This window comes from Muntiacus reevesi, chromosome 2 (assembly GCF_963930625.1).
Source record: "Muntiacus reevesi chromosome 2, mMunRee1.1, whole genome shotgun sequence".
Taxonomy (NCBI): domain Eukaryota; kingdom Metazoa; phylum Chordata; class Mammalia; order Artiodactyla; family Cervidae; genus Muntiacus; species Muntiacus reevesi.
In genome coordinates, this window is record NC_089250.1 from 189,465,526 (window position 1) to 189,493,017 (window position 27,492).

Below are 27,492 nucleotides of genomic sequence, written 5' to 3' on the forward strand. Positions count from 1 at the left end.
GAAACAAGCTGAATGCCCTTCAACAGAGGAATGGGTAAACAAAATGTAACAGATCTGTACAATGAAGGATGATGCAGCAGTTAAAAGGAATGAAATAGTGATGACATGCTACAGTGCAGATGAACCTTGAAAACACTGTTATTGTTCAGTCACTAAGTCATGCCCTCCACAGAGTGCAGCACGCCAGGCTTCCCCGCCCTTCACTATCTCCCTGGGTTTGCTCAAACTCATGTCTGTGGTGTCAGTGATGCCATCCAATCATCTCATCCTCTGCTGCCCTCTTAAACATTACACTCAGTAAAAGAAGCCAGTCAGAAAAGGCCACATATTCTATAACTCCACGTACATGCAACATCTAGCAAAGGCAGAAAGCAGATTAGGGACTTCCCTGTCCTTGTCTAAGACAACCCTAGACAAGACTCTGAGCTCAAGATGCAGGGGGCCTGGGTTCAATCCCTGGTCAGGGAACTAGATCCCACATGCCACAACCTGGCAGCCAAATAAATATTTTTTTTAAATAAGAAGGAAAGCAGATTAATGGTCACCTACAGCTTGCCTGGTGTCTCAGACAGTAAAGCATCTGTCTGCAATGCTGGAGACCCGGGTTCGATCCCTGGGTCGGGAAGATCCTCTGGAGAAGGCAATGGCACCCCACTCCAGTACTCTTGCCTGGAAAAATCCCATGGACACAGGAGACTGGTAGGCTACAGTCCATGGGGTCACAAAGAGTAGGACACAACTGAGTGACTTGACTGACAGCTTGAAAATCAAGGGGAGTGGGTAGACTAGGGTGTAGGTTTTATTTCTAGGGAGTAAAACACTTTTTCATTGTGATTGTAGCACATTTGGATTCTACTAAAGCCATGGATTTATACTTTAAAATGGTAACATTTGGGGGTTTTAAAATTGTATCTCCATTTGTTAAACACTGAAACAAACAAAAAATCCACTTTGGAGGAGGTAGGCAGATAAACCTGTCCAAGTAGACACATTGATTTATTAGTTACCAATGCTGTTAATATTGCAGTTTTGCTCTTTTATACCTTATTTTCCTTACCTCCCCTCACCCCAATACTACTCTCTTCTCTTCATTTCTAGGATGGGGATGTGACTTCATCATGGCATAATTAGACTGATTTCCTGATGCTGAATATTCACTGATGCTGGAAGGACCGAAGCTGAAACTTCAGTATTTTGGCTACCTGCTGCAAAAAGCTGACTCGCTGGCAAAAACCCTGATGCTGGAAAAGAAAGTCAAAAGAGAAGGGGGCAGCAGAGGGTGAGATGGTTAGAGAGCATCACCGACTCAATGGACATGTTTCTGGGCAAACTCCGTCAGACAGTGAAGGACAGGGGAGCCTGGTGCACTGCAGTCCGGGGGGCCGCAGAGTCGGATATGACTTAGTGACTGAACAACCGTAAATCCTGGTGCTGAGACCAAGGCTGTGGCCTGCAGGGTTCTTAGGTGGAAACCAGAGCAACAAACTGGATGACTTAGGCAGAAGTGGGATGGTTCAGAGCAGAGAACTTCAAGAGAGCCGAGGCACAGAAGATTTTGAGGTGGGGTGTGAAAATCAAAAAAATTCTCCTCTTGACCAGTCAGAGGATTCCAAACTAGGTTTCAAGCCTAGATTTCCAATGTTAAAACAACCAACTTTTTATTTAAACTGCAGGTTGAAACAGAGCACCAGAGATATCTTTTTTTAACATCTATTCTCCCTGGAAAGAGCACAAAAGAAGTCTGGAAGGATGGAAAAGAAAAACGTCATGAAGGCCGTCAGACTAGGGAGACTTAGCAGAACGACAACAGTGCCTTTCTGTCTCTGCGCTGACCATGTCTTCAGTGGCCTTTCAACAACCACAACGACCCTAGACGGCTATCTCTGTGGAGTCCCACAGCCAATGTCCTAACTGACAATGTGTCCCCTTGCTGAGTGTTCATCTAAATGAAAACACAGAAGAGCTCGTAGAGGGGTTAGCATGTCGGTCAAGAAGAGAAGCCTTTTAGCAATCCAAATCACGAGAGTGGGAGAGAGTGGAAGTTGCTGCCGTGTCGCTCTAATTTACCTTCTGTCATTAATTGCTTAAAGAAAAGTGTTTTTAAAAAATCTAGGGAATTCCCTGGTGACCCAATGGTTAGGGTTTCATGCTTCCACTGCCAAGGGCCCAGGTTCGCTGGTTGGGGAACTGGGATCCCACAAGCTGCATGGAGTGGCCAGAAAAAAGAAAGACCTAACCTTGTGATTTTAGTACCCAGTTTTAACAATTCTTTGTGAGGCAAGGACCATACCACAAAATGAAAGACATCTATATATAAAATCTTTATTACAGGCAATATTGGTCCATACACTACACAATACCAACAGTACAAGTTTAATCTTTCAAAATCATCATTTAAACAGCAAAAGACCAAGAAATAAAATGAGTCAACTGATTATTTTTCAAAATAGTCTCAATGCACATTATCCTCAGTTCCCTTATTATAGTGAAACATACAAATACAGAAAAATACCCCATTTAACATATACTAGTGTTAAATGGTTATTTGGCTTAAAATCTGAGTTAAGAAAATCCTTTTTAGCAACCTACGTACAGATAAGTAGCGAACTTTATTAGACAAATTCGTTCCTCTTAAAAACACGTGAAGAATTTCATCCATCATGTGTTCTGATCCTAGTACAGTGTTTCTCTCTCACCATCGTGGTTCTTATCTGAAGGACCAACTCAAGGAGTCATCCTAGACATCACCTCTTCCCCAACACAATTCATCCAAAAGTCTGTTCAACAGATGGCAACCAGTAGCGGTCACTTCACCAGGTGACGCCCTGAGCCTGGCCAGACCTGTCCAACAGCCCGTTTTCCTACCTACTGTGGGTTGCTGCTCAGGAGGGACGAGACGCCAATACAAGCAGAAAACCTGCAGCTCCTCTGCTACGTGCCTTAGAACACTTTCAATTTTTCTGGTCAATGCCCTGATTAGGTAACATACATAAAAGCCAGCATATTAGTTTAAATCTTTAAACAAAAAACTATATTTTCCAAAGTCATTATCGTTGGGGGCAATTAAGTGATCTTTTCGTGCTTTGTTGAGCTTCATCTTTAGGGCGTCTCTTCTCTCTTCCCATTCGTGAAGTTCAGCGTTGCCGTGTGCAAATTTACAGCTGCTTCCTTCCGTGCAGGTGCCATTCATATACCTGTTAGGACAAGTCAGCTTGGTAAGTGTCCACCCGATGCTTATAACAATCTTTAAAATGTGCTCTTCACTACCTTTATGGTTTGTGTTAAACTTTTAGCTCAAGCTAACAATCCTAGAAAAATAAATATTTTTAAAACTTTTATATTGGAGTACAATAAAAATGAGTATTTTATTGCCTTGGCATCTAGAATAGAGAAAAAAGTACCTTAAACTATTTAAATGCACTAGTTAATGAAAAAGACTGATTGCCAGGGGGAAAAAAAAACACTCCACTCCTTCCTGATGCAGTAGAAAGAAGTCAGAGGGGACAGGAAGTAGAAAGTATCTTCAATAATTCTACGTATCACATGGATCTAAATGGGGAAATCAAACAGAAACAGCAACGACAAAATAAGGAGCAATTCAAAATTACGCAGCTTTTCACTGAAAAATTTTCTAACTACACTTACATCTACTACGAAAAGAGGGCTGTGAAGAGTCAGAGAATCCTCACTGCCGGCTCACAGACCATCTGTGCAAGCCTGAATGAACTTACTTCCCTATTTGGTTATCTTAAGATGTTTCACTCCAGTGCAGGCAAACTAGTGAATCTTTTCAGGTAACACAGGTGAGTGAAGAAAATGTTCAAGGAGAAACTAAAACTGAGCCCAAATGCCAACACCCAGGACTAGAAGACTTTGCCACCCAGGTACCCTGTCTGCTGCATCCCAGGTAGTCTTAGCGGCAAAGAACCTGCCTGGCCAAGCAGGAGAGGTGAGTGACGTTGGTTCGATCCCTGGGTCGGGAAGATCCTCTGGAGAAGGAAATGGCGACCCCCTCCAATATTCTAGCCTGGAGAATCCCATGGACAGAGGGGCCTGGAGGGCTACAGTCCATGGGGTTGCACAGAGTCTGACAATGGAGGCGACTCAGCCTGCACCCTGTCTACTGATACAATGACTGTGCAATTCAAGCCCAATCGGCAGAGTTCACGTGGGGAGCTGCAGAGACCCACATACCTATCACAAATACTAAAATACCCCGTGGGAAAGCGGTGCTGCCAGCAGTACTGGTCGTCTTCGGTGTGGAAGACCTTCTCTTTGTGCTTCTCGGAGGAGATGTGGCCCTGCCACTGCTTCTCACTGTTGCAGTTCTTCCCGCACATCCAGCAGTGAAAGTCCACCTGCAGCGCAAAGAAGACACACATCGCGTCAGCAGCTGCTGTCTGGCGGGGCCCTGATGGGTCACCCATGTTCAGGTCCCAGACTGACTAAAAACAACTCCACCTAAGGCCCACATTCTATTCTTGGGGAGCCCGTCCAGCGGGGAGAGATGGGCCAAGGGTCCCCCCAGCACGTAGGAAGCAGAGAGCCAGGGCAATGGGCTGGGCCGGGGGTCCAGGCACTCTCTGGCAAGAAGTCAGTTTGCCAACAAGGGTGTCTGTCGGGAGGATGGGGGGCCAGGTTCAAACCAGGGTCCCGGGGAGGATAAATACCATGAGGAAAATCAGAGAGGCTGCGAAAGCCCAGGGCTCGCCTCCTGCAGAAGAACAAGGAGCAGTAACTCCACTCTTGCACATGAACTGAGCCCCTACTGCGGGCCCAGATTTGTGCCGGGGGCCGGGGAAGTACCCGTGCTGGGAAGACGCTGCCCCGGGGGCAGAGACCCACGAACTTTATTAGGAACCCTGTGCTGCCACAGATGCAAGCCTGCGGTGTTTGAGCAGTACTTCCCAAGTGCCCTGGGTCAGAATCTGGTGTGACGCTGGGTAAGAACAGGTTTACAGAGGGACTTCCCTGGCGGCTCAGCCTTTATGACTCTGTGCTTCCAATGCAGGGGATGTGGGTTTGATCCCTGGTGGGGGAACCAGGACTTCACATGCTGGGGAGTGGGGGGGAAGGGGGTAGAGAGAACAGGCTCACAGAGACAGGTGACTCTCATAACCCAGCAAGTCGGGGTGACCCTGCTCTGGAAACCCCAGCAGTACTTAAGAAAAGGTGACGAGGCACTCTGTGCTGAGCCCGGGCAGAGAGGGCAGAGTCCACAGGGCTCATGATGAGCGGAGACACGTCCCTGACCTGGGTCTGACTGACTGAATTCAGAGAGAGGCCAAAAAAACAAACTGGAAACAAGGAGCAGAGTTAACGCGTACGTCTGTGTCAGTTTAAAAAACCACGCTGGGCAGAACTACAGATTAGCAATCGACAGTCCAAGACATGGAGACATGGCCTGGAGAAAGACACACTGGATCTGGTCCCTCTGGGAAGGGTGACAACTGGGGTTCCAACCTCATCTGGGACATTTTATTTACCCAACAGAAGCAAACACGGCAAACTGTTAACATCAGTTGAGTGGGGATGGTTGGTTCAAGATACTCTTTATATTAACCCCTTTACTTTTCTGAAACATGTTAAAGAAAGCCCAGTGGAACACCACAGGTGACTTATGTCCGGGTGGAACCCAGAGACAGAGGTCAGACCGCAGGAGGATGATAAGGGAACAAGAGGACTTGGGGCGGGGTGGGCGCTTCTGGGATGGTCTAGTGGTTAAGACTCCAGCGCAGGGGGCACGGGTTCAGTCCTTGGCTGGGGATCCCACATGCTGTGTAGCATCCCATCCAAAACAAGGAGGACCTCGGGGTGGGGAGCCCTCGGTTCCTGAACACCTGCCGTGGCCCAGCAGTGGGATACACCCACAGGCTCATCACACTTCGCATCTCTCTTACAGAGGCATTCAGTAAGCTACCCAGGGTCTCAAGCTAGTGACTCACCAGCTCCTGCTTCCAGAGTCAGAAAAAGGAGGCAGGAAAGGAGTTTTTAGGACAGAGAGGCTTAGACTCACAGTGGGGAGCCAGTGCAAATGAAGACACCGGGAGGGAGGCGGGTAGGCCAGCTGGGAGCGAGGGAGCCAGGTTTGGGAGAAGGTGGGAAAGAAAAGAAAGGCCTGGAAGCACAGGCAAGAGAACCAACCTGCGGTACTTACAGTAACTTCCGCATAATCTGTCGGCATGTGGATTTGCTTTCCATTCTCTTTGCTGGACTGACTGGCTGCATCATCACTTTTTTCATTTTTTTGGCTCTTTAGCCAGAGTTCATAAAACTGCTCCATATCTTGTACTAAAGAAAAATGAACTCCTTTCAGTGGCAAATATTTAAAGACACCATTTAAATACAAGAGCATGCATTCTTTTTGCAACAGTTGGCGTAATTTTCAAAAGAAAATCAAGAAACAAACAGAGACTGATCATCTATTAGACACGAGAGACAGGCCAGTTCCAGACGCTCAGGGTAAGAACCAAATTCAGGTCCGTTAGGACGCAGACAAACATTAATTTTCAAGATTGATGAACTTCTCCCTGCATTTGCAAGACACGTTGTAGGTGTTTAAAATTCAGAAACCCAAGACTTCCCTGGTGGTCCAGTGGTTAAGATTCTGAGCTTCCACTGCAGGGGACACAAGCTTGATCCCTGGTGAGGGAACTAAGATCCCACATGCTGCACGGTGCAGTCAAAAAATAAAATTCAGAAGCCATTTCAAGGGCACTGCTGAAAAGGAAAGCCACAGCTTCACAATGGCCCACGTCAAACACTCGTTATCAGTGCCGTAAACACACAGGCAACTTATGCAGCTCCTCACTGTTTACTGAGAAAGGTGAGAAACCTACTATAGGGACCAAGATTCTGACCCCGATGGGGTTCCGTCAGTCCAGCTACTGTCCCAGAGGACGGACATGCAGGGGTGCAATTTACAACAGCACGGTGATGACCAGGTCCTGGGCTGTGGCTGCAAGCTGCTGCTTACAGTAGGAACAAGTGTATCCGGCATTACCATCTACTGATAAAACTAAGGTTTCTCAGCCTCAGCACCGCTTGTGTGCTGAGCCGGACAACTCTTTGCTGCTGGATAAGCCTTGTGCATGTACGATGGTTAACAATCTCCCTGGCCTCTGCCCACTAGCTGCCAGTAATACTGCCCCACGGGTCATGACAATGAAAGGCCCAGACGCTACCAGCTGTCCCCAAGGGGAGAGGGGTGTGGGTGGCAAAACTCATCCCCAGCTGAGAGGCACTGAGTTTAAAAAAAAAAAAAGCTGTAAATGAGGATCAGGTCAAAACCTGGCACTACTGCCTGCTTAAGTGTTTCTAACAATATACCTCCAGCTAAGATTAGAGATAAAAATAGGAAATCCTTCTTCCTTCAGGCCAGTGGTAGTGGCCAATTCCTTCAGGAATTGCTGCAAGAGCCCTGATTTGCAAGGATACCTTCAGGAAGGCCAACCTCGAGTACTCACTCCAAGCAAGGAGTCCCACTCACACAAGTCACTGAATGTTTACATGGCTGAAATATGATAGGTGATGTGCTTAAATCAGATTGGTTCTTGTAATCCCCAGATTGCAGATCTTAAGCCATCAGTAAATTTTGATCAGTTTACTTAAAACTGAAGAACAATGATCCTGGTAGCAAAACCTTTTCTGGTCAGAAGTGAAAGGTTGCCTGAGGCTTCTCTCCAAGGCTCTCACAGTAAAACTGACGCTTGACCAAGACAAACATTCTCTCCTTGGGCCTTTGTGTCTGGGCCTGTTCTACCCCTAAGAGTTCCCGGATGAAACCTCCAGTTCCAACCTGATGAATTCAGGGGTGACTCTTCACACCAGGAGCAGGTGATCTGACCCGAGCACTCGTGGAGGGACTGAACTTCCCCAGACAGTGACCCAGGGACATGCCTGTGATGTCAGAGGATGCTGACCTATGTTTTTGTATCCAAATTTGACCTAAGCAAACACGACTGGTGGTCAGACTCTGCTTCACTGATAAAATGAGATAATGGTTTAGAGCACAGACTGCCTTCTGTGTTCCCTGTAAGCTGGCAATTTACAGGGAGGAAAGGGACTTCCAGGCGAGTTGGATTCCGTGGGTGTCAAGGCCACGGTTAATCATCAACTTACTCCCGTTCTCCTTCATGTAGGTCCACACTTCTCGCTCCTCAGGACTGTGAGCAAAGGAACAGTTTCCAACATACTGACATTTTTTCCCAGAAGCAATATGATTGCACAGCTGTGTAAAAAATACATGAATGTGCTTTAAGACAGAGCACACTGGGTAAAACGGCCTAATTTTTACATTTAAGCAAAATCAATATTATTATCCATGCTAATGCTGAGTAACATAGTTTTTAAATGAGATTAATTTGCTCCTATTCAAATTGACTATAAGCCCCAAAGACATGAGATGTTATCAAGCTTTCTGTCTCAAAACTTTTTAAAAGAGCGTAAGTATGGAACTGGAATATGGAACACTTTCTTATGAGAAAATGTCAACAGATTCACTTATTCAGAGTATCTGCTTTTAACACAGCAGAGCACTGTATCTCTGCAGTTCAAGTTTCTGGCCCCCTCAATATGACATATCCTACTCTCCTCTGCCTGACACCCAGGAGACCTCCTTGTCAGCCCTTGGGAAGCAGGACAGAAACTGCAGACACCTCCAATAAACAAGGTCAGAGAAAACCTCTGATGTTTACTTCTCACCGATACTGGCAGCTAATCTCAGCCATCATTCACTAGCTCTGCAGTGTCAGAAGACAATTATTCCACTAACCAGGCCATCCAGTTATACAGCATTCAAGTAATACCTCTTGTGGTTATTTGCATTTTTATTTTACAGAGTAAATACAGTGATACTCGTAGGAAAAATAAAGTGAGAGCAGTCAGCAGAACACAGATTTCCCTAAGACCTGTGACTATTAAGAACTAGGAATACCACTGTCACCGAGAACTCATTCGTAAATATCATCAATGTACTTGTCTTTATGGAGCATAAATCCTAGTACAATTCATTGTTAGCTTGTCTTTGTTTATCCATGTTTCAACAGGAGCTGGCTCTATGTATTAGTTTATATAACAGTAAATGCTTAGCATTGACTTTCACCAAAAATCAAGAAACAGTTAACACTAAACACTGCTCCTTTCCTCCCCTGAACCAAAGTCAGAGACCCCCCAACCCCTTGACAATTTTTTGCAGGAAGTCAATAGTCAACAAAACATTCTTGTGATGGATTTTCTTATATTCTTTTCCCAGTCAAGCCCCAGGAAGTACTTAGGTATTACTGGGTAGACACTGACCATTGTCTTTCAAAGCTCAGTGATAAGGAGCAGGGAGAAGAGAAGATAAAGGAGAAGGTCGCTCTGTGCGGTTTTTACACACCACCATCTCAGGTATCTTCCCTAGGATGCAATGATTCCCATTTACAGATGAGCAGACTGAGGCTAACTGGCCCTTTGGGCAGACCCTGAAGCCCATCCTCTCTCCACCTCACCACACTGCCTACGCACATACACACACGCAGAGTGTTATTTCTTCTTTTAGAAAAAGGATCCCTTAGCAATATCTAGTGGGGTCGGGAAACAGAGGAAATGGGCTCCTGTAAGTATTACAGGTAGAACACCACGTCTGCGATGAGAGAACAATCAGTGGTTCTAGGCAGCTGCCTCATGAGCTAAAACTGTTCCCAGTGGTCTTTGTTTCGGCAAAATTTTGAGAAGTACATCTATAATCTCCACTATCTACTGAAGCACAAGATAATCACTGGTTCTAATAAGCCTTCCTCCTCTCTTATCATAGCCCGCTAATCAATCACCCCATCTATGAGGCTGAAACCACAGTGGATAAACACATACACATCACCTCCTTCAAAGACTGGCCTTGTAACCTGCGCTAAGTTTCACAAACTGCAAGGTGCCCTGGGTGATGGGAAATGAACCCGCCTCCTCCTCAACTCCTTGGCAGTTTGGAGAAGGAGCCTCGTTACTGGGGACTCCGCAGCCCATCTGCACTGCTGCTCTGGGCAAAAGACTCTCTCCATGTTTCCTCCACTGGGGCAGAAAGCGCCCCTCACCTGAGCTCAGGTAAAACCCCACCAGACACTCTCTTGTGAACAAGAAAGTCGGGCCAGTTCCAAGCTTGGCCCAGACGACCATCTTTAAGATCATGAGGGGCCAGAGGGACCAAGCTGAAATGTGCCACCTTGTAAGTCAGTTTGGTGTTCTCAATGTAAGGGCTTTTGGGGAACATGTTGCTCTAACAGGAAGCATTTTTCCTTTGGGTTACTTCAAGAAAATCCTGTAACGTTAGGTATCCTTTAGTGAGCATCCATTGCTTCAGTGAAAGAAACAGGTGTGATAAAATAAAAAAAAAACACACCAAAAACTCATCAACAGAGTTAATAATAATACGGAAAGTCTTGGGTTTGATAGCAAAGCTGAGGAATTAAATATAGATGAAATTCTCTCCCATTTGCTCACAGTCATTCATCTGGAAAATAAGCTGAGTCTAGACCATCACTTTTCTCTAGTTCATTTTCAATGTCTCCTAAGTAACTCATTCTAACCAACCTAAAAACTGCGCCAGAGCCACACACACAAAAGGGGAAGGAAAACAAAAGGACCACTTAGATTTTAGTAACACGGTGAGCATTATTTAAAGGGTACCAGTTTCCATCTGAATTACTACTACTTTCTAATGATTTGAAATGCCTAATAAAAAAAAAAGTGGCTTAAAAATTACGTATGTACATCAAACTGTAAAGGCATTTGTTTCTTTGTGGGAAGAGGACGGATGTTCATCCACTTCTTACGTTCAATAGACATCACTCTCATCGCACGACGATCTTTGGTCCACCTAAGAAAAATGGAGTTCAGAAAAAACAAAAACACACTGGCAGAGGCATAACATAAATGGGCAGGTCCAAAGTCTGTACCTAAGGGACCAGAGATTTTTTTTTTTTCAACCCTTCTAAAAGAAATGCCTTATGATTCTGTCATTTCACTTCCTGTTGATATTTATAAACAGACATTCCCTATAAATCCTACACAAGGAAATGGCAAAATACAGGAAAAACACTATTGAATTTTGTTGAATTCTTAGTACTAAATCCTAAAAATCTCTTTCCTTTCGCTTTGCAATTACTCCTAAATTGCCTACTTTCCTTTGCCCTCCTCACAGTCTTAATATTCTTTCTTATATGTACGATTTTACGCCCATGAAAAGAAACAGGCACTATTTCCACACACACACACTACTTACGAATGCCTTGCTTTTGCACTGCAATATTTTCTGTTTTTGTCTGGTTCAATGACTTGGCCATTTCTCAGACACTGAGCACATACAAATTTTATCTTCATATTAAGGGATCCAGGCATTATTTGATTGCCAAGTACCTTAAGTAATTAAGAGATCAGTTGTAATTGAACAGAAAACCATTCTCTGAGAACACATTCATTCACCATGCACAACTGTGTGCTATTATTATTTTTTTTTAATATAACAGCACACAAGTTCTGTTTTTGTCTGGTCTGATGATTTGACCACTATATATATGACCTGATAACTAAATCTCCAGTTCTCTACCCAAATATAAGAGAATATGATGAAAGATGCCAAACCTCAACTTATCAAAGTCAGCTCTGGTGTTAATGTTTAGGATTTGTGGGGAGAGAGGAAGGAAGATGGTTGGATAAAGCAGTCTGGCTCAGTGGTAAGCAAAACTACATAGTCTACTCCCCTACTCTGAGGATCCTCATAGCCCAAGACCCCAACTGTTTTGTCAAATAAACTGAATAAGAAAACTGTATCCTGGAACTTCCCTGAGAGTCCAGTAGTTAGAACTCTGCACTTTCTACTGCAGGGGATGTGGATTTAACCCCTGGTTGGGGCACTAAGATCTTACATGCTATGTGGTGTGGCCAAAAGACAAAATAATTAGGGAAAATTGTACCCTATATTCTTTTCTTCTTTGGCTATGCAGGATCTTAGTTTCCTGACCAGGGATCAAACCCATTGGCCCCCGCAGTGGAATCACAGAGTCCTAACCACTGGACCACCAGGGAATTCCCTAACCTATATTCTTGGCAGGTGTTATGAGATGCCTAGTTTGTTTTTTTTTTATGATAATCAACTAAAATTCAGAAATTTTTTTTCACATTTACTCAATTTTTTTTCCCACTTAACTCAGTAAACTCAAGAAAACTCAAGAGAATAACTGGATTTTATGGAAGTATAAACTGCATCTGCCAACTACTCACGTCCATCAGGCCATTCCAGAAAAGATCCCAAATGCAGAAAGGACAAAGGAAACACATACCTGAGCTCCAGGTACGTTTGCTTCCAAATTTTGCCAATATCGCTTAGATTCTTGGGCAATAGCATCATGTGAGATACCTGAGAAATGCCAAAGATATTTTTTTAGGTTCTTTATGCAATACCAGGCTACCTGTCTAGGCACAGTCAGACTAAATTCTTTACCCCCATTTGGCATAATCTGTTACCAAGGATGAATATCATACTACTCTTTTGAAATGGAATCTTTGCAAATACAGCTCTTGGTGCCTTCCAAAGAGTCTTTCTTCCTCACGGATCCATACTGCATACATGAACTTGTATCAGCAATTATTTAAAGAAGACCACATTCAAAACAGGCCACTCTAAACATGAAGTGACTCAGGTTTAAGACTCAGGATAAAATCAACAGTGCCGCCACACCAGACTGGTGGAGAAAGGCCTTTGACACCATTTCGTAAACCCTGACTGCTCTCAAGGGGACTTGTCTCAATCTCACACAAACGCACCTGTTTCATTTTGCAATATCCAGACTTTCAATTCTACGAGACTATGGGCATAAAAGCACTCGTCTTCCCTTAAACAGCCATATCGAACCTCATGTCGGCATAAATCAAGCTGACACTGGCCGTGAAAAGAACGTATTTTGGAATACTTGACTGTTGTCTCTCGCAAAATGTGGACAAGGCACCTAAGAGGGAAATGGAGTGACACTTTACTACTGTTCCACCATAGCTTTTTACAAAAATGTACATACACACGTGTGTGTGTGCTTAACCACTCGGTCATGTCTGACTCTGCAACCCCGTGAACTGTAGCCCGCCAGGCTCTTATCCATGGGATTCTCAGGCAAGAATACTAGAGTGGGTTGTCATTCCCTTCTCCAGCAGATCTTCCCAATCCTGGGATCAAACCCACGTCTCCTGCATTACAGGTGGGTTTTTTACCATCTGAGTGAACAAGAAGTCCATATACACATACAAAATGTAAAATTCTAGACTGAAAATACATTTTAAATCTTTATCAGAAAAAAACAAATCACTGTATGCAACTGTAGGATTAATTGGGGAGAGGAGAGGATAATTATGTTAGGCTATATTAAAATACCTAAATCCATGTCATGAGAAGCTATAAATCATTATTGCTTTTCTGTATTAAATCTTAATAATTCATTTTAAAATTCTCAGCAAAACCTATTAGCCACTTAAAAATAGTCACCATCTTTCAAAACAACAACAAAAGGAGAGGGGAATGCCTGGGGAGATATTACTCTGGTTTTATTTGGATCTAAAAAGAGAATTAATTTTGTCACTAAAAATATTAGAAAATACCAACATACTTATTGTCTTCAAATTCATGCTTTGTAACCGGATGAGAACATGAAGTAGAATTATCTTTGTTTCTTTTACTTATCATTCTAGGCTTATGGTCAAAACATTTCTGAAACAGAGAAGAACAATTATCATAAAAATGTAATACAAGATGATAACTTTTGTGTGATGTTGATGACGTTCATACTTACATATTACAAGCACATGTCAATTAACACTTGGCAAATAGGACGTCTTAATGTTATTCTTTTGGATAGTAATAGTGGCTACCATTGTTTAAGCAAATGCTTTAGCATACAGCAGGACCAGACCTAAGTACTTGATACTACTGGGTCAGAAACCACCACCTGTTTCACATTAGAAAGAAGATTTGGAGACAGTACCTCACAAAGGAATATAAATTCTCCAAGATGCTCCTGGAACAGTTTGAACACGGTAAAGCTGATCTTTCCATTGCCACCAAAGAAAGCCTCTCTGCTGAACGCCCCCTTCCGCTCCAGCGTCCACACATCTATCTCCTCCTGGCAATAAGCAAATGTGCAGTGGCCTGAATATCTACATTCCTCCTCAGCGGCAACATCTAGAAAGACAGGAAATTAACAGAGGTGGGATGGATTGGGAGATTGGGATTGGCATGCATATACTAATATGAATAAAACAGATAATTAAGGACAACCAACTGTACAGCACAGGGAATTCTACTCAATGCTCTGTGGTGACCTCAATGGGAGGAAAATCCAACGAAGAGGGGATGTATGTATACGTGTGGCTGATTCACTTTGCTATAGAGCAGAAATTAACACAACATTGTAAAGTAACTATCCTCTGAAAAACGGAAAAAAAAAAAAGATTTTCAAATAAAATTAAAAAAAAAAGAGTGGGGGGAGACAGGGAATTAAAAGACATTTAAAACATGGGTCGCTGTGTTTTCAAAGCCAATGAATATTAAACACACTAAGAGCATTGTTTAAATTTTTGTAACAGTTCATGAATAGCTTCAAACCATGGTACTCATATTATTACGCAGGAATGGTGTATTAAAAGCATGAAAGTGTTAGTTGTTCAGTTGTGTCTGACTCTTTGAGACCCCATGAACTGTAGCCTGCCAGGCTCATGGAATTCTCCAGGCAAGAATACCGGAGTGGGTAGACATCCCCTTCTCCAGGGGATCTTCTCGACTCAGGACTGAACCTGGGTCTCCCCAATGCTGGGAGATTCTTTACCATCTGAGCCACCAGGGAAGTCCCAATGGTATTAACACTTAAAACAAACAAATGGACAAACAAAAAAAAGCAGCACAATTCTAAATTACTTTTATTTCAGACAGGGCAAAAAATGCCCTGATGTTTGCATGTTCACCACCTAAGTTTAAAAAATCATTTCAGTTCAGTTCACTCACTCAGTCATACCCAACTCTTTGCAACCCCATGGACTGCAGCACGACAGGCCTCCTGTCCATCACCAACTCTCGGAGTTTACTCAAACTCATGTCCATTGAGTCGGTGATGCCATCCAACCATCTCATCCTCTGTCGTCCCCTTCTCTTCCTGCCTTCAATCTTTCCCAGCATCAGGGTCTTTTCAAATGAATCAGCTCTTCGCATCAGATGGCCAAAGTATTGGAGTTTCAGCTTCAAAATCAGTCCTTCCAATGAACAGTCAGGACTGATTTCCTTTAGGATGGACTGGTTGGATCTCCTTGCAGTCCAAGGAACTCTCAAGAGTCTCTCCAACACCACAGTTCAAAAGCATCACTTCTTCTGCACTCAGCTTTCTTTATAGTCCAACTCTCACATCCATACATGACCACTGGAAAAACCATAGCCTTGACTTGATGGACCTTTGTTGGCAAAGTAATGTCTCTGCTTTTTAATATACTGTCTAGGTTGGTCATAACTTTCCTTCCAAGGAGTAAGCATCTTTTAATTTCATGGCTGCAATCACCATCTGGAGTGATTTTGGAGCCCAGAAAAATAAAGTCAGTCACTGTTTACCCATCTATCTGCCATGAAGTTATGGGACCGGATGCCATGATCTTTGTTTTCTGAATGTTGAGCTTTAAGCCAACTTTTTCACTCTCCTCTTTCACTTTCATCAAGAAGCTCTTTAGTTCTTCTTCACTTTCTGCCATAAGGGTGTTGTCATCTGCATATCTGAGGTTATTGATATTTCTCCCGGCAATCTTGATTCCAGCTTGTGCTTCCTCCAGTCCAGCATTTCTCATAATGTACTCTGCATATAAGTTAAATAAGCAGGGTGACAATATACAGCCTTGACATACTCCTTTTCCTATATGGAACCAGTCTGTTGGTCCATGTCCAGTTCTAGCTGTTGCTTCCTGATCTGCATATAGGTTTCTCAAGAGGCAGGTCAGGTGGTCTGTATTCCCATCTCTTGAAGAATTTTCCACAGTTTATTGTGATCCACACAGTCAAGGGCTTTGGCATAGTCAATAAAGCAGAAATAGGTATTTTTCTGGAACTCTCTTGCTTTTTCGATGATCCAGTGGGTGTTGGCAATTTGATCTCTGACTCCTCTGCCTTTCTAAAACCAGCTTGAACATCTGGAAGTTCATGATTCAGGTATTGCTGAAGCCTGGCTTGGAGAATTTTGAGTATTACTTTATTGGCGTGTGAGATGAGTGCAACTGTGCGGTAGTGTGAGCATTCTTTGGCATTGCCTTTGGGATTGAAATGAAAACTGACCTTTTCCAGTCCTGTGGCCACTGCTGAGTTTTCCAAATTTGCTGGCATATTGAGTGCAGCACTTTCACAGCATCATCTTTCAGGATTTGAAATAGTTCAACTGGAATTCCATCACCTCCACTAGCTTTGTTCATAGTGATGCTTCCTAAGGTCCATCTGATTTCACATTCCAGGATGTCTGGCTCTAGGTGAGTGATCACACCATCGTGATTATCTGGGTCGTGAAAATCTTTTTGGTACAGTTCTTCTGTGTTTTCTTGCCACCTCTTCTTAATATCTTCTGCTTCTGTTAGGTCCCTACCATTTCTGTCCTTTATTGAGCCCATCTTTGCATGAAATGTTCCCTTGGCATCTCGAATTTTCTTGAAGGGATCTCTAGTCTTTCCCATTCTATCATTTATGGACATTCAAAGCTCGTTTCCTGAATATTCATTGGAGGGATTGATGCTGAAGCTGAAGCTCCAATACTTCAGCCACCTGATGTGAAGAACTGACTCACTGGAAAAGACCCTGATGCTGGAAAGGATTGAAGGCAGGAGGAGAAGGGGACGACAGAGGTTGGGATGGTTGGATGGCATCACCGACTCAATGGACATGAGTCTGAGCAAACTCCAGGAGTTGGTGATGGGCAGGGAAGCCTGGTGTGCTGTAGTCCATGGGGTCACAGTCAGACACAACTGAGCAACTCAACTGAATGAAAGCTCATTTAGGTGAAGCAGTCTGACAAAATGAAAATACTATGTTTCTCTCAAAAATATATTAAAAGAGTAACATTATCAAAGCCTTAGTTCAGTGTTCTGATTCTGTTTAGACTATGTCAGAGAACCCAAAGTTTTGAGACAGTTTTCTGTTTAAAACCTAGTGGAAAAAAAAAAAACCTGGTGAAACCCCATTTTAATAAATAACTATACAACACCCACTACACAGCAAATTAAAAGCAAAGGTAAAAAATAATACAAAAAAATACTAATCTTTCAAACCAAGGAATTTGCTGTTAATTCTAAACATTTTTAGTAACAGTAATACTGGGACCATTGCAATAAAAGTAGCAAATTATTTCTCACTTAGGCCATGGTACACCAATTAAGTAATTATAGCACATACCTTTACATATATAATAAGGGCCTTCATAATTTGTTTTTGTTGGTCTTGGACGTATTTTTTTCCATGATTTATCTTCTACATTCTTTATCCTACCAATTAAAATATCTTTCTTACATTTGTGGTCTAGATTAGCATGATAAGTGAAATCCATTAGCTTAGGGCCTGAAAAAGATATAAAAAGGATTGTTCATATGCACAAGAAGTATCATTTCATTTTACAGGCACAGTTATAAGCAGATGTGAGCAACTGAATAATGATTATTAAATTCCCATGAAAAAGTCCTTTCATAATCCCCAAGTATAAACAAGCTAGGGAAAGTAATTTTTGCCTTTTGTACTGTCAGACAAAACACAAAGATTAGAACAAAAACACCAGTGCTCCCAAGATATAACCCTTATTTAATTATTAAAATAGGAATTCTAATGGCTTCTAAAGGTAAAGTGAAAGTGAAAGTCACTCAGTCATGCCCAACTCTTTGTGACCACATGGACTCTACAGTCCATGAAATCTCCAGGCCAGAATACTGGAGTGGGTAGCCTTTCCCTTCTCTAGGGGATCTTCCCAACCCAGGGATCAAACCCAGGTCTCCCACATTGCAGGTGGATTCTTTACCAGCTGAGCCATGAGGGAAACCCAAGAATACTGGAGTGGGTAGCCTATCCCTTCTCCAGCAGTTCTTCCCAACCCAGGAATCGAACCAGGGTCTCCTGCATTGCAGGCAGATTCTTTACCAACTGAGTAAAGGTAAAGCATGTGCTTAAATAAACTAAGAAAGAAAATGAATTTGGTCCCCGTTTAGAATAAACTGTGTTTGTATCACTTGACTTAGGGGTAAAGATATGAAATAATCCAACAGAAAGTACTCTAATTTTCACAAACACTGTATCACATACTCATCTTAAAATGCTTTTTTCTAGTTCTCACTCGATTTGAAAATGATCAAGTTCTTAAACATATACTTAAAATACAAAGAATTTTCAAAATCAGGTAAATATTGTATTCCAAATGATTCTATACATAAAATTATATCAAAGAAGAACCGAGACTTATCCTGCTGCTGCTAAGTCATTTCAGTCGTGTCCGACTCTGAGCGACCCCATGGGTTGCAGCCTACCAGCCTCCTCCATCCATGGGATTTTCCAGGCAAAAGTACTGGAGTGGGGTGCCATTGCCTTCTCCGGAGACTTATCCTATTAGACTCTAAAGGCTCCTAATCAATAATTGCTGCTTCTTTAGAAGGAACTCAAATAAAGATGCAAGAGTCACATAGATTTACAAATTCCTAAGAACTCTCAGGTTATTGACGGGCTCCTTGGTTTGGTCCTGACCTGATTTTATAAAACAGATCTGGCAAGCTTGTCTCAGTTCATGGGTTCCTTCAAGGGGATGTCTTGGGGTCACTGAAGAAGCAGGTTTAGTTACTGCACTTCCAAAAAAGTTTCCAAAGTCATTCCGAGGGTGACTTGAAATTCCCAGGAAACTCTCAGAAGCAAACAGACTGCCTGGTCCATTCATCTGCAAGAAGCATAAGAAAACAAAAAACAAAAAAACAAAAAACAGCCAACAAATATTGCACTATCACTAAAGAAGAAAACAAACGCATCTGAAAAATGAGACATTCTGCACAGACTAGAGGTGGGACTATTCTGTCCTTACTACGTACGTCTCTATTTAAAAACCATTTCCTTATACATTTTCCTGTCTTTGGGGTCTCTAGGCCCCTCCCCCACATTTTGGGATGCTCCATGAGCTGTTATAAGCGATGGGTAACTGTTCTGCTTCATCAGCCAACAGGGTTTTCATGCCCTGATCTTGCATTTCTTCGTCATTCACGCTGCGCTAAAGCCTCTTACACTGTTGATTAATTTGCCATGACAGATCCAGCCTTAAACACAGAGCACTTATTACTGGATGTTCCAGAAGAGTCTTATTTTAGCACTCTTTCCCACAGCACACACAAAATTCCAGGGAGCTGGTACCGTTCATTCAAATAACTCAGTTACTTAAGTAAAAGACCTATTTGCAATTTAAGCGACGTAGTTACAAAAGAGGAAGTGGCACTTACAAGTAAAAGGGAAGAATTACTGTTGTTAAGCGCTGTTCCCTCTCTAGAAGTTGAGGTGGACAGATCTAAAATAATAAAAAAACTTCAACAGACCTTTTCATTCTAATCACGTAGTAAGAACATCAGGGCTTAGCAGCTCACTATGGCTTCCCACCTTATTTCCCATCCCAGTTCCAAGAAGCTTTCTTGCTCATTATTGACACCCAAAGAGGGCTAAGGAGTCTCTCCTCTCCTCCAGAAACCAAGGACATAAATAATCCTTAGACAAACAAATTTCAATAAAAAGCAATTTTTCAGAGACATGAGCTAAGGCAGGGACTATCAAATGGGAATGTTAAAAAGACTAAGAAGATAATTCATATTAAAAATGGGAAAGGATTCTCTCCTTTTGAAAGTATGAAGCTCGTCAAAACATTAAGAGAATCAGTCAGTTTCAATTTCTTTCTTTTTCTTAGTCTACCACTTACTACTTTCTCTCTGCCCTCTGTTTTCCACAAATTTTCATTTGTTCAGTTGCCAATCTTTAAATCAATTATTTTAGTTTTGATTCGTTTAACTGTAATGATGCCTGACAAAAATATGAAGATTTTTCTTGTGGCTACTTAAAGGATACATTAAGCCTAGAATTACAAAAACAGGAGTCAGGCCCAAACTTCAGCAATCCCTTGCAAAAGTAAAGCACCATAGTTTGCTGAGCTCAATGGATGAAGCCAAAAATACATGGTTCTATTATCATTCTAAACACTGATTTTAAATTAGTCTTAACTAAGTATTGCCTAGTTCAGAATTTAAAAGGACAACCTGTTTTTAAGACCCTTTAAGAGGGGGTTATCCCTTTTCTAGAGAAAACATTAAAAGTCATTTCACCCCCCCACAAACAACAGACACCCACCTTAACGAGCTATCCTATTAAAACAAAAGAAAACAAACAAACAGTGCCACGTACATTCCTACTCTAGGCCTTGGCTTCTTGATCTCCACAATGGCACAGTTAAGTCCAGGTGAATTTAAAACAGGAAGGTTCAGGTTTTAGAACTACAATGTATTTTCAGCTACAAAAAACTCAAGTACCAACTACCTAGTGTTAGTTAAACAGACTGTCTTTTTTAGAAAATGGACTGTAACTGTTTACATAAGCAGCTGAGTCTTACCTCGTTTGGATTCACTCATTGAAAATGAATTTAAAGAAGAACAGAAATCTTCTAAGGATGAAGTCAACGGTGGATACAGCTCCGAGAAGGAGGGCGCAGGTGCGTACCTCGCCCCGATGGGCAAGGCACCCAAAAGAGACGCCGCCGAGAAGGGGACACTCGGGCCAACGCTGGCAGCTGGGAGGGGGCCTCTGACTAAGGCTGACGGCTGCGGAGGAAACAAGACCGGAATGAAGTCCGTGAAACTCTGTCCCAAGCTGGCCAAACTGCTTTTAATATCAGCACGTAAGAACAAATTACTCAGCTGGGTGATTTTATTAGGTAACAAAGTGGGAGTCAAAATCAAGATGGCAGAATCCAAGCGACAGAGCTGACTTCTTCTCCAGCCCACTTGTTGAAAAGTCTGGAGATGTGACTTCTAATACCACCGTGACCTAAAAGAGAAGTCCCTGCTTCATTTCCCAAGCTTCCTAGGATTCCTAACATTCCCTACTCTGAGCCAATCAGAAGGTTTCCTCAAGGAGGAACCATGAGGGCATGTATGGGGCCAGGGCGGAAGGAAAGGTGGTCGCGGGAAGGGAGCTGCAGCAGTCTGGAGAACTGGGGACCATCCTTTTGGAGACGTCAATGCACAACCTCAGGAGAACAAATGCAACAATGCCTTGCCCCTCCCCCACACAACGGTGACTTTTCAAGAGCCTCCTGTATCAATTAAAATACCTTCCACTATTTTAATATACTTCACGGCAGGAGTCAGCTAACTTTTCTATAAAGGGCAGGATATACTGTCCATTTAATTCTCCTAACCCTCTGAGGCGCATCCTATGAGGACCGTCACTGTACAGATGAGGAAACCGAGGGACTGAGAGGTGAAATAACCTGCCCCAGATCAAAGTGGAAGGAACCAACTCCCCCACCCGCACCCCACAGCGTCTGTCTGCCTTTTACGTCTTCTCTTTGTCAGCTCCACAAGGACATCACTGGATTTACTCTCCCCGGAAACCAGCTCTGAGTTTGCCTCTCCGCATCATCATTCTAGTATCATTGCTGCCACTATCTTGGTATACTTCACAGCAGGAGTCGGTGATAATAACACAGCCCTATTAATATTGGAGGCTTTGTGGATCACACGGTCTCTGGTGCAACTACTCAAGTCTGTTACTGCAGTGTTATGAGATATTTTCATGCATCTTAAAACATTGTTCTTTTTCTCCCTTTCTTCCAGCCACATAAAGATCTCAAAACCAGTTTTAGTGTTCGGCCGTACAAAAGAGGCAGCAGGCCAGATGTGGCCTGTGGACCCAAGTTTGCTTCATGGTTATGTAGCTATAGGAGAATCATCCTTAAGGAATGAGAAATCCTTAATCCATCGATTCATTTTTCCGTACACACCAAATGCCTATCCTTTGCCAGGGAGTTAAATTTCCCTTTCCCATAACATGTGATTCCTAGCCTGTTCTGCTTTTTTAATTTTAAAAAATGACAAAATTAACCAGTTACCAATGGAAAAGGACAAAAGTAATTTTCAAGAAAGCCTAAGTTTAGCCTACAGTCAATACTGAAAATATCTAGCAGGTTATATCACAATTTTTTAAGAAAGGTTTTAAGAAGGAGTCAGACTGAAATTTACCATGATGGTTTCATTCGTTTCAGGTGCAGAATCCAGGAGATCATCTATTTCATCTCCAAGGACCATATCTCCATCATCTAAAAACGCTTCTGGCGTGCTGAAGGGGATCTTTCCTCCATTTGCCAACACCGTCGATGGCAGAGAACTCTCTTCCACTTGCAGTGGCAAAACAGAAGTCAAGGGCATAATGGAAACTGAAGCCAGCTCATTTCCAACTTGGTGAGAAAAACTGGATGCGGGTATAGAAACAACAGAAAGTGCTTCTTGCCTCGGAGTTAATAAATCTGTAACATGAATGGACATGTGCTCACTTATTTTCAGTATATTTACATAATACTAATGTTAATAGCCAATGACAATAGAAAATGAAGAGCAAGGTCAAAATATGAAAGCAATTATAAACAGATAGATACAACAGTGAAAGCAATTCAAATAAAAGAGTAAAAGCAATTCTAAAAAGAAGAGCTTGTTTTGCCCAGGAACAGATATATTCACTTGTGAAAACGCTTCCTCCTTTCTCAAAACGCCTGGGCTCCTTTCGGGTGGAGCTACGAGAGGGTGGTGACACCATGGTGGACACCGAGCTGCTCGCTGACAGTCAGTACCATCAGTCACTACTGACACAGCCCGAGGCACAGAGGCGCGTTCTGAAATGACTCTTGTTTTAATACTACTAACGACCCAGCAATCCTAACTGACAGCACTGTATGTGCATAACATCTAAGACGGGCACTTTTCTTTTCTTTTTCTTTGGTGCGCAGTGAGACATGTGGGATCTTAGTTGCCTGACCAGGGTCAAACCTGCACTCTGCATTGGTAGCGTGCAGTTCTAACCACTGGACCACCAGAAGTCCCCAGGGCTGGCATTTCAGATTAAGAGGACATGTGTGTGAAAACGTACCTGGTTCAATATCTTCCACAGAACAGTTCAAAGCCTAGAAATTGAACCAAATAATAGATCATAGTATTTTCAGGATTCTAGACGATAAAGCAAGCTATAAAACTCATTCCAAGAAAGCAATGCCGATTCTCACATCTGATCTCCTTCCAATTAAGATAGAGACAAACAGAATGTGTAAACCTTCGTAACGGCCAGTCCAGTGCACACTCAGTCGTGTGGAGCAGTCCAGCGCATGCCCAGTCGTGTCTGACTCTGTGACCCATGGACTGTTGCCAATAGGCTCCTCTGTCCATGGAATTTGCCAGGCAAGAACACCAGAGCGGGCTTCCATTTCCTTTTTGGCATCTTCCCAACTCAGGGATGGAACCTGCATCTCTTGCGTCTCCTGCATTTGCAGGCCACCTGGCTGGGAAGCCCAACCTTTGTAATACGTAGGATTAAACAGTGTGGGCCTCTTGCCACCAGTTTTATGTGGCTTAGTATTTCTCCAAGGATATTCAGGAGCCTTCCGGTTCCAGAGGGACCAGTGTAACCACTACACCCTCCCCAACTCACAGTGGCCTCCTAACAGGTCTAAGAAAACTTATCTTTAAAAAAGATAAACCTTGTTAGTTGTGTTTAACTCAATGACTTCTAAAATTAGTATGTGGCCCCAACCCACTTTTTCTAATAACATCTAATGTCTATGAACATTCTGTAAAATGCTCCATGGGCCTTCAGGAAATGCTAATTGAGAGCAAAAGATATGACTGGAGCTGTTTGTTTTCTTTTCATAGGGCAGGAAGCTCTGGCCACTTAGGTGTATGAGGAATAAAAAGGTTTCAAAAGTAAACAAAACCCAAAAATATTAAAAGCAGAACTGTTAATACTTCTATCTTTTCTTTTTTTAAAAAATTATGATTCTTACAAGAGTAATAACCTTACCTTTGTAGCCCCATCCCCAGGAACTGATTTTAGTGAGAGCTGAAAGAAAATGAAGATGCTAATTTAAAACCAGAACTGCCTCCAAGTTTCAAAACAAAATGAAAATACCTTATGGTGAGAACTCCAGCTTACCTCGGCTCTAACATATGCTTTTCTTATTTTAAATCCCAATTTCTGAGCTAGTTCTTGAGTTAGTTTTATTACATGTTCATCCTGAAAAAAGTCAGAATATATGATTAACAGAGGGTTGTATTTACTAACCATAGAGGTGAAGGGACAAAACAGTTCTAATTTATCCTCTGTCAAGACACTTGCTTTATGGGCCATTACTCCCAGCTGCAGCAGGTGGACGGCCGGCTGGAAAACGTAACTTTTTGATGCCATTCATTTACACAGAAGCAATAAAATGGCTAGGATGTAAACAAATGAACTAGAACATAAATACCATACCTGAGGCACTGCCAAGGAGCACTTTGCTACAGCATCATAAGCCTCTCTGAATCTTCCTAAATCACTTAGAGCCTTAGATTTCCGATACAGAGCTTTGTAGTTACTGGCATTTAAACTGAGGACTGTATCACAGTCTTCTAAAATTTTATCATGGAAACCCTGGTGAGTGAGACCAAATAAAGTATCAATCAATTCATGTCTTGCAATGATGCAAACACAAACAAATTCAGATTCTCCTCTCAAATGGATTGTTAGTGGTTTTCATTTTGTCTTTTTAAAATTATTTTCATTATGAAATTTCAAATACAGAAAAATAGAAAGAATATCATGGCTACCTATGTAACCACCACCCAGACCTTTGGCCATAAAAGACCCCAGATCTTCAAGAAAGAAAGCTGTCCAGGTATAGCTGAGGTCCTAAGCGTGAATGTCTATATGAAAACTGTAAGAACATCAAAATACTACTTTTTAAGTTTAGATAAGTGAAGAGGTTGTGTTAATTCTTTTGAAGGCTCACTACTTTTTTTTTTTATTAAAAAAAATAAAAATAACTCCTAAGAGAAACATAAGGAGCAAATTGTCAGCAGAGACACCTGATACACCCATCTGTGAATACCTGTATCTTCCTAGGCTGACTTTATTTTTTTTTAAGAGCAGACACCCCCTCTCCCCTAAAGCCATACTCAAAAGGGAATCTCCAAGGACCAGTATCAAAGAAACAAATTATTTTTAAAAATTCAAAAGTATTTGGCCAAAACTGATTTTTCAAAGCTTGAGGCCTCTCTAAAGCAGCTAATACATCTTTCCTATAAACTGAAATTAGAAAGCTGACTTTTGCTAATGTACTTTACAAATCACAACTCACCATATTGGAATAGCAAGCAATACGATTTATATATAGTTTTTCAATGATTTCTTTAGGGATTAAAATTTCTTCAGACTTTGCATAATCAGCTATACTCAAAGCTTCTGAATACTGACTTATAGAGTGGTTCCAATCACGTTCACGATAAACATCATTTCCTTCATTAAAAAGATTTCTCACAAGAGCACGTAAATATACCTTTAAAAAAAATAAAAAGAATGTTACCCCTTGAAACTCTTTAAGAAACAAGTCAGAGTACAAGCAAATTTTAATTTCTGTATCTAAAACTTCAGAGGAAATAATTTGACAGAGCAACAAGCATTATTGTAAGAAATTATGAAATCTAGGCCAAGTCACTACTATCTCAGCTAGGGTTTCATCCTGCTTGCTTTTTTGAAGAAAAAATTCAAAGAAAGTGAATGCAAAGAAAAGTGCTGCAAAAGCAGCCTGTCGATATTTGTTGACATCGCCAACTTTGTGCTGAGGATAAATTCCTACAAGTGGAATGAGCATTTTAAGGCTTCTAACTGGTATTTCTAATTGCCCTCCAAAAAAGGCAGTAACGATGAATGCAATTAGTGGCTTGCTTGAGAGCACCCCTGCCAACATGTGTACACACGTGCGTGAACACGCACACAAAATCTTCCAGTTTCTAGGGGAAAAACGGTATCCTTTACTTATTTGCATATGTGATTACCAGCAAGGTTGAACTCCACATTTTAATGGATCATTTGTATTTCTTCTTTTGTAAATGTTCAGGTGGCTTACTGATTTAGGGGGTTCAGTTCAGTTCAGTCGCTCACTTGTATCCGACTCTTTGCAACCCCATGGACTGCAGCACGCCAGGCCTCCCTGTCCATCACCAACTCCCGGAGCTTGCTCAAACTCATGTCCGTCGAATCAGTGATGCCATCCAACCATCTCATCCTCTGTCATCCCCTTCTCCTGCCTTCAATCTTCCCCAGCATCAGGGTCTTTTCCAATGAGTCAGTTCTTCGCATCAGGTGGCCAAAGTATTGGAGTTTCAACTTCAGCATCTGTCCTTCCAATGAATATTCGGGACTGATTTCCTTTAGAACTGACTGGTTTGATCTCCTTGCAGTCCAAGGGACTCTCAAGAGTCTTCTCCAATACCACAGTTCAAAAGCATCAACTCTTCAGTGCTCAGCTTTCTTCACAGTCCAACTCTCACATCCAAACATGACCACTGGAAAAACCATAGCTTTGACTAGACGGACCTGTGTCAGCAAAGTAATGTCTCTGCTTTTTAATATGCTGTCTAGATTGGTCAGTTTTTCTTCCAGGGGATGTAAAATCTTTGTTTTTTGTTTTTTTTGCTTTTAGTATACATGTTCTTTTGGTAGGGGCAAAGGTTCTTTAAGTTTCCTTCAGGATTACTATCATTGCTTTAAGATTTTAAAAGTCCCTTTCCAGGACTTCCCTGGTGGCCCAGTGGTTAAGAAACTGCCTTCCAACGAAGGGGACACCAGCTCGATCCCTGGTCACAGAACTAGATCCCACATGCCTTGGAGCAAGTAAGCCTGTGCACCTCAACTAGAGAGTCTGTGCCCCCAGTGAAGAGCCAGTGCAGCCCCCAAAATAAATTAATAAGTAATCCTTTCGTATCAAGTGGACAGATAAACATGCAGCTCTTCATCTCGTTTCATGAATTCACATCTAAGCTGATGAAAGTGACAAAGGAAACTGTCCAGATCGATCTTTAATGACTGAGGTGACTTGAGAAACAGGCTGGTTCCCCTCTCTGGCCCCGAGTACCCGTAAAATCAAAGGACTGCTCCACATGATTGCTAGCTCTCATACGTTACAGTTCTATGTCTGTTTGGAGAAAAGGAAGGAAGAGGCTGAAATGAACAGAGAAGGAGGGAGGCAGAGAGAAAGAAGTGACGTTCAGAAACACCAAAACCCACAGAGACACAAAGCCACAGGGAACTAACGGCCTGCAGAGATGAGGGTCTTTAGTTCCAGGCCTAGCCCACTGGGCTTCCTCTCCAGCTAGAGTCATCTCCAGCTCTTTCATTTGATTACCCAGTCACCCCTTCACTGTGACAATTTCTCT

The 27,492-nt window shown here is 42.4% G+C and overlaps 1 protein-coding gene across 4 annotated transcripts in view; it reads right to left on the minus strand.

The window, feature by feature from the left end:
* Nucleotides 1-2,297: 2,297 nt before the first annotated feature.
* ZC3H7A (zinc finger CCCH-type containing 7A) overlaps nt 2,298-27,492 on the minus strand; it is a 37,436-nt gene continuing 12,241 nt past the window's right edge. For 2 of the 4 annotated variants that reach the window (XM_065924343.1, XM_065924344.1), the window contains exons 4-23: nt 25,416-25,613; nt 24,551-24,709; nt 24,233-24,313; nt 24,101-24,139; nt 23,177-23,210; nt 22,276-22,559; nt 20,646-20,853; nt 19,495-19,559; nt 18,758-18,944; nt 17,429-17,590; nt 14,004-14,200; nt 13,629-13,729; nt 12,799-12,980; nt 12,315-12,391; nt 11,258-11,391; nt 10,747-10,852; nt 8,122-8,230; nt 6,158-6,291; nt 4,195-4,358; nt 2,298-3,194 (exon numbers count right to left, since the gene is read on the minus strand). In XM_065924343.1, coding sequence (XP_065780415.1) covers nt 3,005-3,194; nt 4,195-4,358; nt 6,158-6,291; nt 8,122-8,230; nt 10,747-10,852; nt 11,258-11,391; nt 12,315-12,391; nt 12,799-12,980; nt 13,629-13,729; nt 14,004-14,200; nt 17,429-17,590; nt 18,758-18,944; nt 19,495-19,559; nt 20,646-20,853; nt 22,276-22,559; nt 23,177-23,210; nt 24,101-24,139; nt 24,233-24,313; nt 24,551-24,709; nt 25,416-25,613 — 2,811 coding nt within the window. In that variant the 3' untranslated portion in view covers nt 2,298-3,004. Of the gene's footprint in view, nt 3,195-4,194; nt 4,359-6,157; nt 6,292-8,121; nt 8,231-10,746; nt 10,853-11,257; nt 11,392-12,314; nt 12,392-12,798; nt 12,981-13,628; nt 13,730-14,003; nt 14,201-17,428; nt 17,591-18,757; nt 18,945-19,494; nt 19,560-20,645; nt 20,854-22,275; nt 22,560-23,176; nt 23,211-24,100; nt 24,140-24,232; nt 24,314-24,550; nt 24,710-25,415; nt 25,614-26,218; nt 26,371-27,492 lie in introns of those variants that run through there. The other 2 variants (XM_065924342.1, XM_065924345.1) reach the window with 2 other exon arrangements.